The sequence below is a fragment of the Anguilla rostrata genome, chromosome 6, assembly GCF_018555375.3.
Source record: "Anguilla rostrata isolate EN2019 chromosome 6, ASM1855537v3, whole genome shotgun sequence".
NCBI lineage: Eukaryota > Metazoa > Chordata > Actinopteri > Anguilliformes > Anguillidae > Anguilla > Anguilla rostrata.
In genome coordinates this window covers 54614948-54632837 of record NC_057938.1, presented here as the reverse complement: position 1 = coordinate 54632837, position 17890 = coordinate 54614948, and the positions used below count along the sequence as shown (strand labels likewise).

Genomic DNA, 17890 nt, shown 5'->3' with positions numbered 1-17890 from the left:
CTCGCTCCGATAAAAACTCCTGTTTTTACACCTGGTGTACAAAATGTGAAAACTGGCTCCATAGCAGACAGCTCTACTGAATTCGACAGCTGTTCCTGTCACAGACGGAACATTCCGGGACTATACAGAAGCAGTGTTGTCGAGGGAATAGGGACGGGCGCGAGCAAGAGCAGCTTCAGCATCACCGCTACCACAGTGCCAGCTTCAGACAAGAGTCACTGCTGGGTTTGAGAGAGATGCACCAATGCAAGAGCCTATCCCAGCATGCAGTGGGAGAGAGGCAAGTACACGGCCTGGACAGGCTGCCAATCCATTGCACACCATTCCTCCAGACATGCACTCCTATGGGCAATTTAGAGTCTCCATTTAGCCTGACCAGCATGTCTTAGGATGGTTGGGAGGGAACTGGAACACCTGGCAGAAGACTCTGTCTCTCTCACTCTGTCAGGATTCAAACTCCTTCTCTCTGTGAGGTGACACTGCACCACTGTGCCACTCCAAGTTGCATGTAAACGAACTAAATCGTACTACGCTACTCATTACTCGCGCATAAGCACGACACAACATTCTATTGGTTGCCATGACGGGCATGATGTAACAATGGACGGAATTCATAACGATGAAATCGACCCTCATTGGCTCTTCCCTAAAGCAAGCGGTTGGAGAGGAAAAGGGAGTGGTTCGTTGTTGTGGGCGGATGCCATATCGAGCTCGGGGATGAGTCATAAGGTCAGGCGTGAGGTTTTTTCGGCTGGTTAAATGCCCTCCCCGTCACCATGGCCACACATCAACCTGCCATCCACCTGTCAGTTCAACGGGTATGAGACGAAGTTGCCTTTGTGTATAATATATCATAGTATTTGTTGTCTTGGCTCACTGTGCATAATACCTCTCGTTACTCTGTAGTTGACCACCTGTCATCCTGTTGTGACAAGATGTTTCAGCTGCGGATTACATCGCGTTTCAATTTTTCTCCCCCATTTAAATTTGGATGTCTTTTTTTACATGAAAGTTCCATCATTATTTTACTTAGGCTGCATTTCACAGATTGTTCATAAACTGTTGTGTGTCATTGTCCATAGTTTTTGTACATGGTAAAATTTTAAGCTCTAAATCAACTCGTACAGAGTTTATGTAAGAGTTAGCTCTGTTAGAGTTTCATGCTTTCATTTATCATCTGCTTCTGAAAATATAAACCTTTAATGTTTATTGTAACAATGTTGTGGGTCTTGTTATTTAAAACCCATCCGCTTTCATTGTTTCCTTCTCCAAGCCACCCAGAACCTTTTTGAGATGAGAAAAAACATTTTATGCAGTTATCGACTCTTAGCCTTTTCATATTTTGTCTCTACACATTAAATTATTCAAAGCAGAGAGGGGAGTAGTATGTAGCTTAAACTCCGCTGGGCAGTAAAATGCAAATCAATAATCAATACCAAACAGCCTGAAGACTGTATGGGACATTAAGCTGTTTATGTTCGCTTACTGATCGGACAGTATTGATCACAATTATGAAGGCAAATGTGTGTGGTCATGTGGTATGTGGTCTTGGGGTGAGTGCATGTATGTGTGTGTGTGTGTGCGTGTGAGAGAGAGAGAGAGAGAGAGAGATGTCCCACTTGAGTTGTACAGGCTCGTGAAATTGCAAGCCAGTGTTTTCAGCAGATGACGTACAATAACACAGCATTATGCTATTCTTATCGGGGGGTAGGGGGGTACTGCACAATAAACATCTATGCTCTACAGCGGAATGGTCAATGCTGGCGTGCCCTTCCCTGACAAGGTAAAGGAAAAAAAGTAGAGGACCGGCAGCAGGACTACAACCTAAAATCTATACAATCTACATCCGTCAGCTATCACAATAAAATACATCTACTAGCGACCTTAAACAAAACGCCCATATAACATCATCGCCGGACATATACGAGAAGGGCGCGTGCCATTTAAACGACGCAAACCTAGACCAGAGTCCCATTCATTCGTATAAATTGAACAGTAACATGAACACCAGAAAGCGTATTTGAAAAGCCCGGAACTCCCCACATTAATACATAAGGACAGTACAGTCCCGCATGTGTATTATTAATCAGGAGAGCACACGTTTAATAGAGAATTTAATGTACACCCAAAAGACAAAACAAATTATACGTTTCATGTAAAATGTATGGAGAGACTTCAGTTCGTCTATTACACGGGTAACACTGGTGTCCCACGATGTGCTCTCCAACTCCGCGCGGCTATCGCCCCCTCCCAAAAGGATGAGGGTTGATTTTGTATTACACAGCGACACTGCGGAGGCAAGGGTTTCCCCAACTTTTCCGCCGAACCATGCGAGGTAACACCAAGCAAAGGACTCGTCGTTTTTGGTCTTACATTCGCCAGTATTCCCAAAACTGGGCGTTTTGTTTGCTCGTTGTTTTTTTTTTATTCCGACCGCAAAATCAACTACGACCCGCCCGCAATCTGGTCAGCCAAAATCAGGCGTGCGCCAAACGGTTAAAAAAAAAACACCCACAAACTTTAAATTAATCAATTACACACGAAAGGGCAAATAAGGCAACGCGGTACCTCGGAATGACACTTTAGCAATCCTGTCTCCCTTTCCCCGCAGGTCTGTAACCCTTTTTAGCTGGACGACGAGAGCCATGGCAGACGGGAGAAGGTCCACCACTTGATGAGAAACGGCAGTTTTGTCTCAGGAGAAGGAACGATGATGATATGCATATGTATAACGGCTTTGCTCTTTTAAGTCAGAACTGGAAACTGGTGCATTTTCAGCGGCTCTCTCCCTGATGAAACGAAAAATAATTTTCTCCTCCCATTCTTTCTCTGCAGCACCCGCTTTATCCCTCCAAAGAAAGAAAGTCTAAATAATTAAACGGCTTTCATTTCATCCCGCAATACGACGGCTGGCTAGGTTCCGCGCGCTTTGCTCTAAGCCTCTCTCGCTACAGCAGGGTTTCCGCGCGAAGGCTGCTGAGAAGAACTCAGCTGCTTGGGAAATACTCGAGTTTGTGCCATAGGGGGCGTCGAGATTAGAAGAAAAAAAAAAATCGCCGTGACTGAAGATGTTCTCTTGAGATTCGTGCGGCTATCGCATACCACACATCCTTGCAGCGTTCAGCATTTTACTAAACGCGCACTCGGCCAACTACCAACCAATATTGATACAGTTTCTTCATACAGTAGGCTACTAGTTTATTTGAAACGTTTTACCTGAGAATAAACAAAAAAGCAAGTAAGCCATATACTGTATAAATTAAGTTTTTTTTTATTTAAAAAAAAAAAAAAAAAAACGCTAGTAATTTGAAATAAGTGACATCCTGAGATTTGCAGAGTGAACCCCCCTCTCCATTCCACGCGTAAAAGGCGGTTGCCTGGCAACACTTTGTTGTACTTTCAGTACGTCAAGTTTGTCCAGTAGGTAGCCTGCCTATCTCAGGTCGAGCGCCATATTGTCCCGCGCAGAGAATTCGCAATAAAAGTATTTCTGGGGTGTTTAGCGTTTCCACTACCCCCTTAAATGTCGCAGAGAAGCGTCGGGACTCTGTCCACCCATAATAATGCAATCTACGTTTCTCCCGCTGTGATGCCCGGGTAAGTCAATCATTTTATGAACTAAATAAGGGAATTACGTGGAAGAAAACAAAGCCGTTTCAGTGCGTGGAACAACACCTAAGAAACTGGGGGACGACGACGGCTATACAAACTAATAACATCATTTGATTTGATATCACTGAAATACAGCTTGCTATTGAAAGCTTTGTCGTGAACTTACATTCAACACGTATCAGAAAGCTTCCTTAACGTTCCTTGGTTGTGAATGTTTGCGAATAGTTACATGTTTCAAAGTATTTTGCTCATGTGTTTGTATTATTAATATTAGTTTTTTTTTTTTAAAGATATGGCGGCTATGTGCCGACAGTGAGGTTCTCTTATGGAGACACGTTTGGAAACGCCACCGCAAAACACTTTCAGGATTACCGCTACGCAGCGATGTCAACCAGCACGAGCCCTTACAGCCTGGGTTGCATGTTTCCGTCAATCTACTCAAACAACCCTGGGCTCGCGCCCGGTAGCGCGTGCCGCGGCCCGGACAGGCGTTCGTACTCCCCCTACTGGGCGAGCAAGAACGTGGGCTTCGACAGACAAGCCGAGTTCAAGCACTTTGACCAGGTGAGCAACCAGGTGACCAGGTGAGCCAGTCAGGTGACGATTTTGGTATCGTTTGGTCTAGCAATATTCAGATTGAAAAATTTTTTAAAAATTAAAAATTAAAAAAAAACTTTAAATTGGGGGCATGTAAATCTAACAGTTTAACCAGGCCGTTGACCACAAGGTGGATAGCATAATTCAATTATGTCAGGTCAGAATGTAGTAAAGTACGAAAGCAGGACCGTTTAACACTTCTCTCTTCTCCCTACAGCTCGCGCACCAACACAGGGAGCATTACCTGGACACCACCGGGACCCGGCTGCCAGTACCTTATTTTGTCACAGCACACGGCCATGAGGAGCAGCGCGCAAAAGGCTAACCCAGGGATACACAATGATTCCCCATTTAAAAAAAAAATACTATAAAAAAATAAAACTTAAACCTGGAACGATTGCTGTACTGACTGTCAATACAGCTTACTGTGTTTCGTCGGTTGGAGGCATCCTATGAACCCTATAAACTGTCATATAGGCTACACACATGTAACCTACCTAGTCATAGCCGCTACATGGTCGGGCAGCAACTAATTAACGAGATAAAAAGCATCGTTCAGACTGTCATCAGTGTTAGAAATACCGTACACCTTCATTCACATCCTCGCGCTGAGAACGGTGTGTACTCGCTGGCTGCGTCTCGAGCCAAATGCACTTATCTTTGTTTCCATAAATAAACTGCCGTTTCTCCCAGCGTTGCTGTTCGTTTTTGACCCCAAAGTCATAGTCACGATTCCCATATAAATGAGCTCGCAATAAAAAGCGTTACGTGCACCAACATTCCTATTTTGTCGAGTGTGAAAACATTCCCAACAAGATGGAAAAAACAGGCTCACTTGACACAAGAGTAATGTAAAGCCTACACAAAAACGAGGACGTGTAGACTGAGGATTCATCTTTGTCACTAGACAGCCATGGGGATATTTTTTTCCTCTCAAGTGCAGATTACTGTACATTAGTCTCTCCACTGTGTGCTCATTAGAGAATCCCAAATTTCCTCGAGTTAGAAAAGTTAACCAAAAAGTGTTTGAATGTGCAATATGCAATTAGGTTTGGGTAGAGGGGTAGGTGGGAATGTGCCTCGGGGCAGGGGGCAGAATTGGACAACTGTCCTACAATTTGATTGTGAGAATCACACTGGCACTCTGGTTTCCGCTCAGTAGGGCCAATAATGCCCCCTGGTGGCTTATAAAATACATTACAAGTAGTCCATTTTCTTTTAAAGGTGGGCCATGGGTACACCGTTCAGTTTAGTAACCTTTACGTCATTCTCTTCTACAACCCAAGTCTCTGCGATTGCTGTTAGGCATTGTACAAATTGGTAGCAGTGTGGTCAGACAAGAGGCTAAACTTCCTTCATCCAAAGCCTGTGTAATTGGTACCCCAAAGCTGGTGACTGTTGCAAAAGTTGAACACAATACTTCATCATAAATTTGTGAAAGTTCAGCAGATAAAAGAAAAGGTCAGAAGACAAAAAAAAGAAAAAGAAAAGTAAAACAAAACAAAAACTTCAAAACAAGGGACAATGTAATCAGTGGCTCACAAACCGCAAGGAGCTTGCACTGCAGGTAGCAGGTGAAGTGCATGCAGCGGGTGGTATCCACAAAGGCGTCCATCTTAAAAGAGCTGGCCGCATTTAGGCAGTGGCTTTATACAAACAGGCCTGATGAAGACAATAGGCTACAGCACGGTTGATTGCTAATCAGCCTCAGCTGTGTCTTGTTGTATAGGTGGGACTGGCGCTGTCCGAGGTTCTGAAGGCGGTCTATGGGAGGTAGAAGGAATCTCGGACGGCAGCCAAATTACAGGAGGAACCCTCTCCGCTCCTACCCCAGCATGACATGTACCCTTTGACCCCTTTAAGGTGTAACATCACAAATATGTGGTTGCAATGTTCTTAACTGAACATTCTAATGCCGACGTAACAATCACTAAAGGCAACTGGAACCAATGGAGTTCTAGAATGTTGAAAAAACAAAAAAAACAAACCGTAAAAAAACACTAATTAAGGCACTGCATTCGCCACCTGTGGCCGGAGTGTAAGATTCAACATGGCGATCTTGGTCTCTGCTTTCGTGTGTAGGCTAATTGCCGGTGTCATTTTCCTGCTCCGGGCATGTTGCACCTGGCTGTACATTGTAGTATTGCACAGGTAACCATTCGAGCATCACGTCTCTTCTTACATACAGATGGTTGCTGTCTTCCGCAAAAACAGGGAGCTCATCTACGGTAAGTACAAAATAGTCACTGAAGACATTTTTTATCCCCCCTGGCGGCAACCCAAGAAAAAAAAGGAATTCTGTTACCCAGTTCAAGTTATCAATTTCGAGGCTTTCATTGGATATAAAGAGTGTAGAGCTAAATTAGTGTCAAAATCTAACAAACAAAAATACTCTGTTGGAAATATTGTGGGAAGATATGCTTCCAATGCTCAATGCATTTGTTTAAAACTTGTTTTGCGTTTGCAGAACCGGCTGTGTTTGCATAATGTGTATTTGACAACCATGCTTTATTTCTTTGATAACATTTTTCGTATTTGTAAAATATGCGGTGTTTGTTCGTGAAGCGTGATGTTTTATAGAACTGTTTTGTGTTTGCAAAACAAATTGTGTTTGTTTGACGATCGTGTTTCGTGTTTGCAAAACACACTTTGTTTGCGGATCGTGCGAACATGTTCTGTTTGTTACTGTAGGTTTCGACACTAAATTAGCTCCATAAAACAGAAACTTTGCTTAACGTTAACGCTGATAAATGATCGAAGAGATTGTGGATTCTGCGGTATGTACAAAGTAGGCTATCTCTTGTGTGTAGGCCTTCCGTCTAGTGTATTCAGCCGAAGCACTGCGGGTTCCCACGACTAGACGCAGTGGGGATCAAAGTAGCTTTAGTCGAGCACACAGGTTTAAACGAATCGTCACTTAACAGCGACTCCTCTGATCGTTACTTTCCTTTGTCTGACAATAAATGATAAAAATGTCCCTGTCTGTTTTAATAGATATTACCCCTCAATCAGAATCAGAATCAGAATCAGAATCGAATTTATTGCCAAGTACATTTACACATACGAGGAATTTGCTTTGGTCAACACACCGAGGCAGCCATCTGCGGCGCCAACGTATTAGATGATCCCCACAAAAGTTCTGTGTTTTATGAAAACCCCACATCCACTCGCCTTTTGTGTGGTTAAATAACTACAGTCCACTTAAACGCTGCCGGCGAGCAGATTCAGAGCAATCACCTCTGTGCGTTTTTTAAAAATTATTCTTCTTGGCAACAGCACAGCATTGACATGCATACAGATGAATGGTGTTCATTGTTTCCAAACAAGAATGCGTGAAATTTGCTAACCGCAATACACAATTCAATATTTTGAAAGGAAACTACCAAATAAACCACCAGCCCGAACGCCAGACGGCAGATGTTGTGGTAGATCGAGGATAGTCTGAAGCAAAGCCCCTTACTCCGCTGTTTGTACTCCTACATTCTATAATACGTGACTCATATCATATGTCACGACTCTTTGGCTTCCTTTACGGAACTCCGTGACTTATATCTAATGTCACGCGTGCTTGGCTTCCCCTGTGGAAATCTGTATTAGCAATTAATGCAGCGACTTGCATGGCACACATAAAGTATGAACATTTGAAACGTCTGCTATACATATTTTTTACATTAGTGTTTACTCCTCATATACAAAGACCACAGGAAGGATTGTAACATAGGCTATATATATTACATGTATTTATTCGTTTCTTAGTCCACCTGTGCAAAATGTCTGAATCCAGCAAAGTTTATACATTTTCATTTCAGTCAACCGGTGCCAAGTCCTTGAGAGCAGACTTTTAAGGTGTAGCTGCAGGACTTTTGGCGCTACAGTCCTGACAGTTAATTCCACTGAGGGTTCGTTCCGCCAAGATTGCCGTTCCGACCAGGGAGGAAGTCGAGGCATGTGTTTTTCCTCTCAGCTCGAGAACAGCCTTGAAATCTCATCAGTGACGTTTCACATGCAGGTTGTCGCCCGGTTTCGCGCATGATGCAATAGTAGCTTTGTCCGTCTGACAACGCACGAAATTCGGCGCCTATCCGGCCCCGGTATCCGCGGGCGGGCAGAATTCTCGAAGGTGGAAGCAGGTGCGCGCGCCCTGCATTCCCGAAAGAATGGGACCGACTGATTTGACAGCGCGTGTTTAAAGCGACTTTACGGGCAGCCGCGTGGATTAGAATGATGTCAGAGCAGATGTCTTGAGTCACCCGGCAAAAATGTTGTGCAGAAGACCAGAGCCATACGCTTATTAAGCTACTGGAGTCGGAGGAGGGTGGGGCTCCATTTAAATCGAATAAAAACAGTGATACTGTTTCGCCGATGCTTGAAGATGAACTAAACATTGTCTCTTGCAGTGAAGGTCAGAAGGCAAACATCACCTTGCCCTAAGCTGGAAACTCACCCGACATACGTGGAGGACCAGGTCATTGCCCATAGTCATGCCAATGCCTTCAAAAATAAGTTGCAATCTTGAGCTAGTCCACGTGGACTAGCTCAGACACACACAAACACGCGCGCACACGCACGCACCGGCGCGAGGACACACACACACATTAGAATACGATCATTAGAATTTTAGAGGACGGGCTCCAGCCGCGTAACTGCCTACAGTTCGGTACAGCGGGTACCCAGTGGTGGAAAGCAAGCTTCCTTCTGGTCGGTTGAGTGGGAGGGGAACGGCCCGACGACGCCTACGTTTGATTCTCGGTAACCGCCAGAAGGGGGAGACAAACGCAAAGGGGGGAACCGTGTTGGAGAGAGAGAGAGTCAGACGTGTCCGTCTGTCTTTTCCGAAATCTTTCTCAGCCGTTCCCCACTCACTGTAGCGCCCGCGCGCCAGGATTATCACACTTATTCACAATGTCTCTAACTACAGTAAGGACCCTCCTAGCCTTTTCGCTATCACTGTTTGCCCTGAGTCCAGGAGCTACAGGTAAGGCAAATCTTCCCATATTCTTTCCTCCACGTGCACTGGGGTCGTGCCTTCCGTTTGCAAGAATGCAAGTATATTTGCAGTGCATTCTTGCAGGATTGCTTTTGCAGAGCTGATTGGGGCATGGTCGTTTTCCTTTTCTTTAGAATAAATTGCATGTGTTTAATTGGACAAAGAAGTAGTTTATGAGTGTCCAAAATTATATTTATCATTGACTTTTTTTTTTTTGTAAACAAACTTTTTTTAGTATTCAAGTGGAGAGATTGGGGTTAATAAGTGAAAATTAGGGAGGTTAATTAGGTCATAGCCCGGCAACACAACAGGAATACTTTTTAACACAGTTGTGTGCTTGAGAATATTTAAATATTTATACTTATTTCTAATGCATCATTTGTAGAATATTAACAGCAAGGGCATTGCTTGGATGGACTTCAATACTGTGTGTGTGTGTGTAGGAGAGAGAGAGACAGAGAGAGATAGCATGATGTGTGCATGTGCTGTACTTGGTAAGAGACTGACCATTCTAATGACAGTAAGCATATTATCACATTGTTTTTTTGATTTATGTGATCATAATTTGGCAGACAGTTTACCCACTCTCTCATGGAAATTTCCTTACTGTTTAAATTAGCAGGTTTCCAGAAAAAGCAAAAATTCCTGGAAAACACAACCAAAAAAGGAAAGCAATAATTTTTTTCCTGTTATCAGTAAATGACAATCTTGCAAAGTGCATATGTATAAAAACATAAGGGAAAAAATTGCAAGAAAAACACCAGACACGTTTTTTTTTCCAGACAAAAAAAAAATGAAAATCTGGCTCGTCTAAAGTCTGGTGTTTGCATAATAGCGCTGCTGTGGAAGATTTCTTGCACAGGAGCTGCAGCAGAATGAGGAAATCTGACCACATATCTATACCTTTTCCACAGCATTGCCGCTTCTGCAAGGAAAATGTGATGCTCCTGTCTGGCAAAAAAAAAAAAAAAAAAAAAAGATTACGGTGTGCACTGGCTTCAGACATATACATGGCTAGAGCTTCGGCTTCGGGTCTGCCGTTAAATGACAGGGCTTGCGTTAGGTGTTAGATCGGCATCCCATCATTTCCAGTGGCTTCTGCGGAGCCAGAACCTGTGACCTAATTTGGCTGCGGTGGGGGATTGCATAGCGGCCTGATGGTAAACTCAGTGAGAGGAGACGCCCCCCCCCCGAGTTCTGCGGTTTTCGGAGGGGGGGGGGGGGGGTCTGTCCGTTATCAGGCGAGTTCCACGTGCCGTGAGCTCGGGCGCTTTTTATTTATTTAGTTGCGTCAGGCTTCTGGCGATATTTCACCAATAATAAAAAAAGAAGAAAAATTAGCTTCTGCAATGGCTCAATTTATGACAGCAGTTAAAGTGAGAGGTTTTTATGAGCGCAAAGACGCCCCCACCACCTCCTGTCCTTCAGAGAGATTTGACCAACCGATTTTCCCTTCGAGTGGGCGTGGCTAGAATCAGACTCGTCACAACATTCACTAGCGACAAAAACAGAAACAGTGGGTTTGGGAGATGGACCAGCAGTGATGGAGTTAATGGAATGGACAGTTAGGGGGGCGGGGGTGGGGGAGGGGGGTCGGTATTCAGAGGTAAGTACAGATAGGCAAAGCCCTTGGGGGTGGGGTTGGGGGCGGGAGGGGGGGGGTTTGCGATTTTGACTGGAAAGCACGACCGTTCAGAAACGCTCAAGTGGATTGCATGAATTCCTTCCTCCCATAAAAAAAAAAAAGTTAAAAAAAAAATACGATCATGAGAATTTGAGCCAGCAGTTTTTCATCAAAAGGTTTTCGATAAAACCAGTGAGCAACTGAAGGGTTGTGCCTCCTTTTTGGCGGGATTGTCCTGCTCTATGCCCCTCCCCCCAATCCCCCATCCCCCACTCCCCACTCCTCGGTAAAATGCAAAGTTAAGTTTAATTTATAACACATAAAATGGGGGGGCGGGGTGATTTGGCCCCTGCAGCAGCTATGCAATGGGGGACCCCCCCCCCCCCGAAAATAAGCTTGAGGATATGTTAGGTCACGCTCTTTCAGAAGGGTCCAACGCCCCCCTCCCTCCCCCTCCCCACCCCTCCTCAGAGGTGTGTCCCAGAAGGAGGTGGGTTTGGAAGCCTCAGAAACAGACTGCTGTGTATTGTTAGTTGCCACGTTACAAATGTCTCTGTTCCTGACTTCAGAGTTGTGCCTCCCCCCCCCCACCTCCTCCACCCCCGATTTTCTGGATTGTCCCCTTTACCCCCCCCCCCCCTCGCGAATGAGATCACCGGTGTCAGTGTGGACTGAAGTTATTATAGCAGCTGTTTGGCGTGTTTCTGAGACGCTGACCTTCTCCGTTTGGCTCAAAAATAAAGGGAACGGGTGGCAGTGCGGATTAATGGTGTGGGGAACTGGGCTCGTCACTGAAAGGTTGCAGGTTTGATTCTCAGGTGAGACACACTAAAACAGTGGGTTGTACCCCTTGAGCAAGGTACTTAACCTGAATTGCTTCAGTAAATAGCCTCATAGAAAGTGTATAAATGGACACCGTGTAGAAGTTCAAAAGCTGTGTAAGTCGCTCTGGGTAGGAGCATCTGCTTAATGCTTGAAACAAATCACTCAACGAATAAGGACGAGAGCCCTCCCTTTGGACTCCTGGATTCTCTGCTTTTGAGGAGGAAATGCGCCCAGCGATAACCTGCTCCTCCACTGAGTCTCTGTCTTAAGGGAGGTGGGAAGGGGAAGGAGGAGGAGCAGGAGGAGGAGGAGTAGGAGGGCGTGTCTCCATGTCCGTAAGAGTTTAAAATCAAATGAATCACATTTACAGTGTGACCCTCCCCAAATCCCCCATCCCCACGCCCGGTGGTCCTGCTCAGACAGCACGCTGGTCGCCAAAACACGTCCGCACACGCTCAGAAGAATTTTGCTCCCCCCCATGCCCTGAAATGAGGAATTTTTCATTTTTCTTTTTTTTCTTGTCAGTTTTTCTTTTTAAAAGAAATTTGCATTTTGGATTTCCCGTGAGTCTCGGACAAGACTTTATCAGGGAGAACATAGGGAGGAGGGCACGCAAGTGTGGCTGAGTCAGGGGTCAGGGATCAGGGGTCACAGGTCAGGGATGGGCGGGAAGAGAAAGCTCTGGTGGTCGAGGGAGGCACCACCCAGGTGTCCTTCAGGTGTCTGCTCCTGACAGGTTTATCAGCGTCTGCAGACGGGCCCAGCCGTGTGAACACGGAACACTTGGCGGATCAGCGGTCTCCCGCGTAACACGCTCTCTCCGCTCCTGTGACTGACGGACACGGAGAGTTCAGCTGAGTCACATCTCGGCAGGGAATGAAAGGGAAACGCATTTCCCACACGAGCGAGAGAAACAAACAGGAGCCACTGCCCTCTCTGGAGTACGGTCGAACGTTACATTCGATTATTACATTTATTTAACCCTGAAAAATAGGTCTTTTGGAACGTTTGTTTTTTCAAAATCCCAAGTTCTAAGTCAGTGTTCTAGAACTCCATTGCTTTGAGTTACCAGCAGTGATTGTTGCATCAGCATCAATCACATATTTGTGATCTTATACCTTAAAGGGATTTTCCACAGTTGATACAGTAATAAATATAAATAAAAAAAAACACAAAAAAGTAATCAAACACAGGCTAGAAGACAGGTGCAATCTCTGTAGTGTAAACACAAGCAAATTACATAATTCGCATTTAAAAACAATTGTTCTCATATTTTCCGTTCAGAATGCCCATTGCTACAGTTAAAAAGCCTTCACTGTAAGATGCTTTATTACAAACATGAAACGTTACTCCTCTTGTTTTTATATTCAAAATAAGAGGGAGAAATGCAGCTTCTTACAGCAGACTGCCTTGACAGTAAGCTGACGTGATTGTCACTCGACATTAGACTCAGTTCAGCTGAGCAGAACATTGTATATCCTACATCAGCCAAAGAAGCTGGCTGACATGACACGGTTGTTGCTCACATAAAATACCATAAGATATAAAACAAATACATGCACACAGCACTGTCATAATTCAGTGCTGAACACTGACACGTAACAGCTCCTTATGACAAGTGACATGCACTACAAGACAAGACAGTAAACGTTCAGTAAATATTTTGGGATATAAATTAGATTCGTAAGTGTAGTTTATGCTGGCTGGATGGGTGTTGTTCACGTTGACAAGCCTGCAAGTTTATCCCTTGGAGGAGAAGGTTTTTCGGAACGTTTTTTTCCAAAATTTTAGGTCAGTGTTCTAGAACTCCATTGTTTGTTACGTCAGCATTAGAATGTTCAGTTAGGGACATTCCAATCACGTCTGATCGTTTGCACCTTAAAGGGTTAAAAGATCAGATGCAAATGTTCAGGGTGGGGAGCCCTGGTGCGATTTTCAGTGGCAGTCTGGGTGATTTGAAAAGAGGGGGGGGGGCAGGCAGAAATGTGTTACGTGGTGGAGGCTGAGTGAGGGGGGGGGCAGGTTTAGCACAGGTGCACACCTCAGGGCTGTTTCCAGGCGCTCGCCTACCCATCAATCGATTTCCAGAGCCTCCCACGCCATACCCCCAACCATCTATGTGCTCAACTTTCCCATGAACCTCAACACCCTGCCCCACACCCACGCCGATACCTCCCAACACACTCCCCCACTGCGTACCTCCAACACACTTTCCCCACTGCATACCTCCCAACACACTCCTCCCACTGCGTACATCCAACACACTCCCCCCTGCGTACCTCCAACACACTTCTCCCCACTGCATACCTCCAACACACTTCCCCCACTGCATACCTCCAACACACTTCTCCCCACTGCGTACCTCCAACACACTTCCCCACTGCATACCTCCAACACACTTCCCCCACTGCATACCTCCAACACACTTCCCCCACTGCTACTCCAACACACTCCCCCCGCATACCTCCAACACACTTCCCCCACTGCATACCTCCCACCCCCCACCTCCACACTTCCCTGCATACCTCCCAACACACTTCCCCACTGCATACCTCCCAACACACTCCCCCCACTGCATACCTCCCAACACACTCCCCCCACTGCATACCTCCCAACACACTTTCCCCACTGCGTACCTCCCAACACACTCCCCCCACTGCGTACCTCCAACACTGCCAACTTTTGTGCCTGTCTTTTAAGGTATATACAGTATATGCAATGCCATGAGAGTTGCATATTTGAAAAGCAACAAAATAAAATAAAAATATGTAACGAAGTAAAGATACTGAGTTATTTAATTTTAACACTCTGTATTGTAGCTTGTATCTGTTGGGTTCCTTGCATTGTTTTTGGAAAACACAGGTTGCTTCATGATTCTATGATACTTCAGCAGTTACACTCGCCCAGTCTTCTCAGTTAAGATAAGGCTGACAGATTAAAATGTTTTGTGTTGTATGCTGACGGCAGTCCTACATACCCGACTGTGTAGCATCACCGCAGCTGTGCAAGCTAATCTGAAAGGAACTGTCAATCAAAGGCGCTATTTTCAGGTAGGCTCTTACAGTAATGAGTCCTTAACTTGTGGCGGCAAGTCCAAACAGTGACGGACGTTTACAGTATAAACGAGAGGGAGCTCTTATTTCAACCCTTTGGGTTGAAAACGGAGATGCCTGGAAATTTCGGTAATTACTTTCGGTAAAGGCCGTGCAATCAGGGTTTTTAACTAAGGTGATTTAAACGTTTAATCATATTGCCCGCCCGCACGCATCAGTGTTATATTTCGCCACTTGTGCTTCTGTTTAGGCTCAGCCTTCCAGAGCAGTCAGCGCGAGCGGATTTGCGAAGGCACACCCGACTCCATCTCTTTCGCGGACGTCTGACAAACTAATTTTCCGAAAGCGCTCTTGGAGTGGGTACGGTGGCGGAAAAAAAATCAGACACGTCACAGAAATACCGTTCGGCAAAGCAGCAAAAACAGCTGATCGAGGACAAGGGAACGTAGCTTACGGATCGGAGCGCACAGCCAAAGTTGTTGCCGATGAGAAGGCAGCCCAGAGTCGTCTCTCACGCCACACGGAGGGCTAGCTCACTTCCTGTCTGAGGAGGAAGTGGAACTTTCTCGCCTCCCCTAACTTCTGGGGGGGGGGGGGGCGTCTTGGTGATACCGCTGACAGAGCAGGAGCGGGTCGCTCTGCCAGGGACAACAACCCCCCCCCCGCCCCCACGTCCCGCCGTGGAAGGCTGATATCTGCGCCGTCTGTCCCGTCTGTGTGCACTGCCGTCGTAAATCTGTCTGCTAGGCTCCCGCCAGGAAAGAAAGCGGACATTAAAAAAAGAAGAAAAGAAAAAATTAATAATAAAATAACATTTTTTAAAAATGTTTTCCAACTCTGTAGCTGCAGTAGGTCTGAGAGCGAACAGATGGTACATGTGGCACTTGAACCGGACAGCGTATTTTTATTCCACTAATCTCTGTATCTGTGTAAGTGAGCGTGAGAGGCGTTCACGGGCCTGTGCCCTAGTGGCACACTAGGGGGCGCCATTGTAAGCTGGTGGTATTTTTCTTGGCTGCGTCTCAGGGATTGTGATGGATAAGGCAGTGGACTATGTGCTCTTGCCAATGCTCAGGGAGGGTGTGAATGTATGTGCATGGGAAAACGCAGGGATTTAACACATCACACAAAACACGAGCAGGTTAATCGTGCGACGCGTAGCTCTGCCCCGCATTGGGATTTGCTCAGTTGGCTTAGTTCATGTGGAAATGAACAGACTGCTCATACCAAACACACAGAGAGAGCGACTGTTTTTGGGAGCTGGGTTTGTGAACATGAGATTGGTCGCAGGTGTGCGAATCTCGCACCTGATGCTAAACACATGAGCTTTCCAAGCCCCAGGTATGGGGGCGGGTTGGCAGGTTCCCCTTTCACCTTTACCTGTGGATAAAACAGATGGAGGGAACCGTGGAAACCACCTGGCCTTAAATTGCACTCCAGCGTCTGCTGTTAAAACATGGCGTGAAAAGTTAGCGTAGCCGGTGTCGCTTGCTCTGCTTGCAGTCCCATCATTGCAATCAACCACAGGTCTCTTCTCACTGTTCTCATAGTTATTCCCCTATATACATACTCATCAACAGGGTATAAATACATATGTGTTTTGTTTGTTTCTTCCTCACTCTCTCCACTTTTCGCTGTGGTTTGATGTTCATTTATTTACCCTCTCGTTATGGAAACACACGTTTTATTTTTTTTTTTGCTTACGTCATGCCGCGAATGCGTTTGGACGGTCGGACCGCATTCCGGAACCCCCGGGGGTTCTTTCATCTTCGTCTGCGCATTCTGTTTGCGTTCCCAAACTTTTTTTCTCTTTTCGTCTGGTGTGCAAATAAATCAGTTCAAATGAAATCCAGTCGAATCGGATCAAACCGACCTCGGCTGTCTGCTCCTCCCCTGGCTGGTAAATGGCGGCCATGTTTTGTGGGGAGCCCGTGTTGGTTTATAACATTCGGGGAAACAAAACTCTTGCTAATTGGCTGTGGTATGAGGTATATGAGGCTTCAAACGGGTCCCCTTTTCTTCGTTTTTAACTGCCAAAAAACACGGGGCACAAAAAACAACCAGGCGGCGTTATTCTAACACGTCTCGAAACACGGCCATTTCTGGAGTGTTCAGCGCATGACATCACTTCCTCCTGAGATCAGGAAGCAGGGCATTTATTTTTTTCTTCGTTTTTTTGCAGTGTTGTCAATGCGCAGAACAGCTTTCTGGGTCATGTAGTTCAGGCAGAGACTGTGTGGGTGTTCCAGCCCAGGCTTGATACAGTGCCGGATGCTCTCTAGTCTGTTGCTATGGTAGCCATAGATGAGCTGGGTGTCTTAGGGCAGGGGCTCTCTGGTCTCATGGGAAAAGGGGCCGGCGTAGGGTGCAGGTGTTTGTTTTAGCCCAGAACGACAACACCTGATTCTACTTATCAACGTCTTGATTGAAGACTGTGATTGGCTCATTAGTTGAATCAGGTGCCCTTGTACTGGGCTACAGCAAAAATCTACTTAAGCAACATCGGCCTTTTTCTGATAAGATTGGACACCCCTGACCGAGGTCCACTAGGAGAAGAGTAAGAGATTATGTGTGCATGTGTGTGTGAGTGTGCGTGTGTGTGTGTGTGTGGTGTGTGTGTGGGGGGGGATTTGTTTTTCTTTTAATGAGACCAATAAAATGTGATTACATCCCTTTCCCCATAAAAAGATATTGACCATTAAGACGATTGTTAATGGGTCAAATAAAAATGAATTTGCCTGAAACAAGAGTTCTCTCGTACACAACAGAATGTGCAGCGTGAATTCAGCTCAGTCAGTTTATATGAGCGCAAATGGAATCAAATAGTTCTCTTATCAATTTACAGTTTACTCTGTCAGTGCTGATTTCACATGGCACATTTTGCTGGGTAGAAGGTGATAAAGCTGACGCAGAATTTCCAGCCGTGCATGATGGGATTTATTTTGTCCTGTCGTCTGGTAATAGTATTTGTGGAGGTGTTATTTGGCTGTCGTAGCCATCAGTTCCTCCAGTGTAAACGAAACAGACAGAGTCACACATACTAAAATGTTCAGAGCTAAATCAACTCTGATATAGTACGCTTAACTCCAGTAGCGTGTATGTGACCCCTTCTTGGACTCATATAGCCTCTGTTAGAGTCAAACTAACACTGGGGAATTTACTGTGTGCGCACCGGCAGACACTGATACTAAA

The 17890-nt window shown here is 45.5% G+C and overlaps 3 protein-coding genes across 4 annotated transcripts in view; 2 read left to right on the top strand and 1 right to left on the bottom strand.

The window, feature by feature from the left end:
- Positions 1-3300, bottom strand: part of otofa (otoferlin a) — a 92610-nt gene extending 89310 nt beyond the window's left edge. Inside the window, 1 exon segment of the mRNA XM_064341256.1 lies at positions 2569-3300. Within this exon segment, the coding sequence (XP_064197326.1) occupies positions 2569-2647 (79 nt within the window). The 5' untranslated portion in view covers positions 2648-3300.
- Positions 3301-3394: 94 nt separating this feature from the next.
- On the top strand, positions 3395-4902 carry cimip2c (ciliary microtubule inner protein 2C). Its single transcript, XM_064340651.1, has 3 exons — positions 3395-3597; positions 3903-4176; positions 4427-4902. Exons 1-3 carry the CDS (start codon positions 3524-3526, stop codon positions 4532-4534), a joined length of 456 nt encoding a protein of 151 aa, XP_064196721.1. The 5' UTR covers positions 3395-3523; the 3' UTR covers positions 4535-4902.
- A 3993-nt stretch (positions 4903-8895) lies between these two features.
- Positions 8896-17890, top strand: part of fndc1 (fibronectin type III domain containing 1) — a 48278-nt gene continuing 39283 nt past the window's right edge. The window contains exon 1 of one of the 2 annotated variants that reach the window (XM_064340642.1): positions 8896-9184. In XM_064340642.1, coding sequence (XP_064196712.1) covers positions 9112-9184 — 73 coding nt within the window. In that variant the 5' untranslated portion in view covers positions 8896-9111. The remainder of the gene's footprint in view (positions 9185-17890) is intronic. The other variant, XM_064340643.1, reaches the window with a different exon arrangement.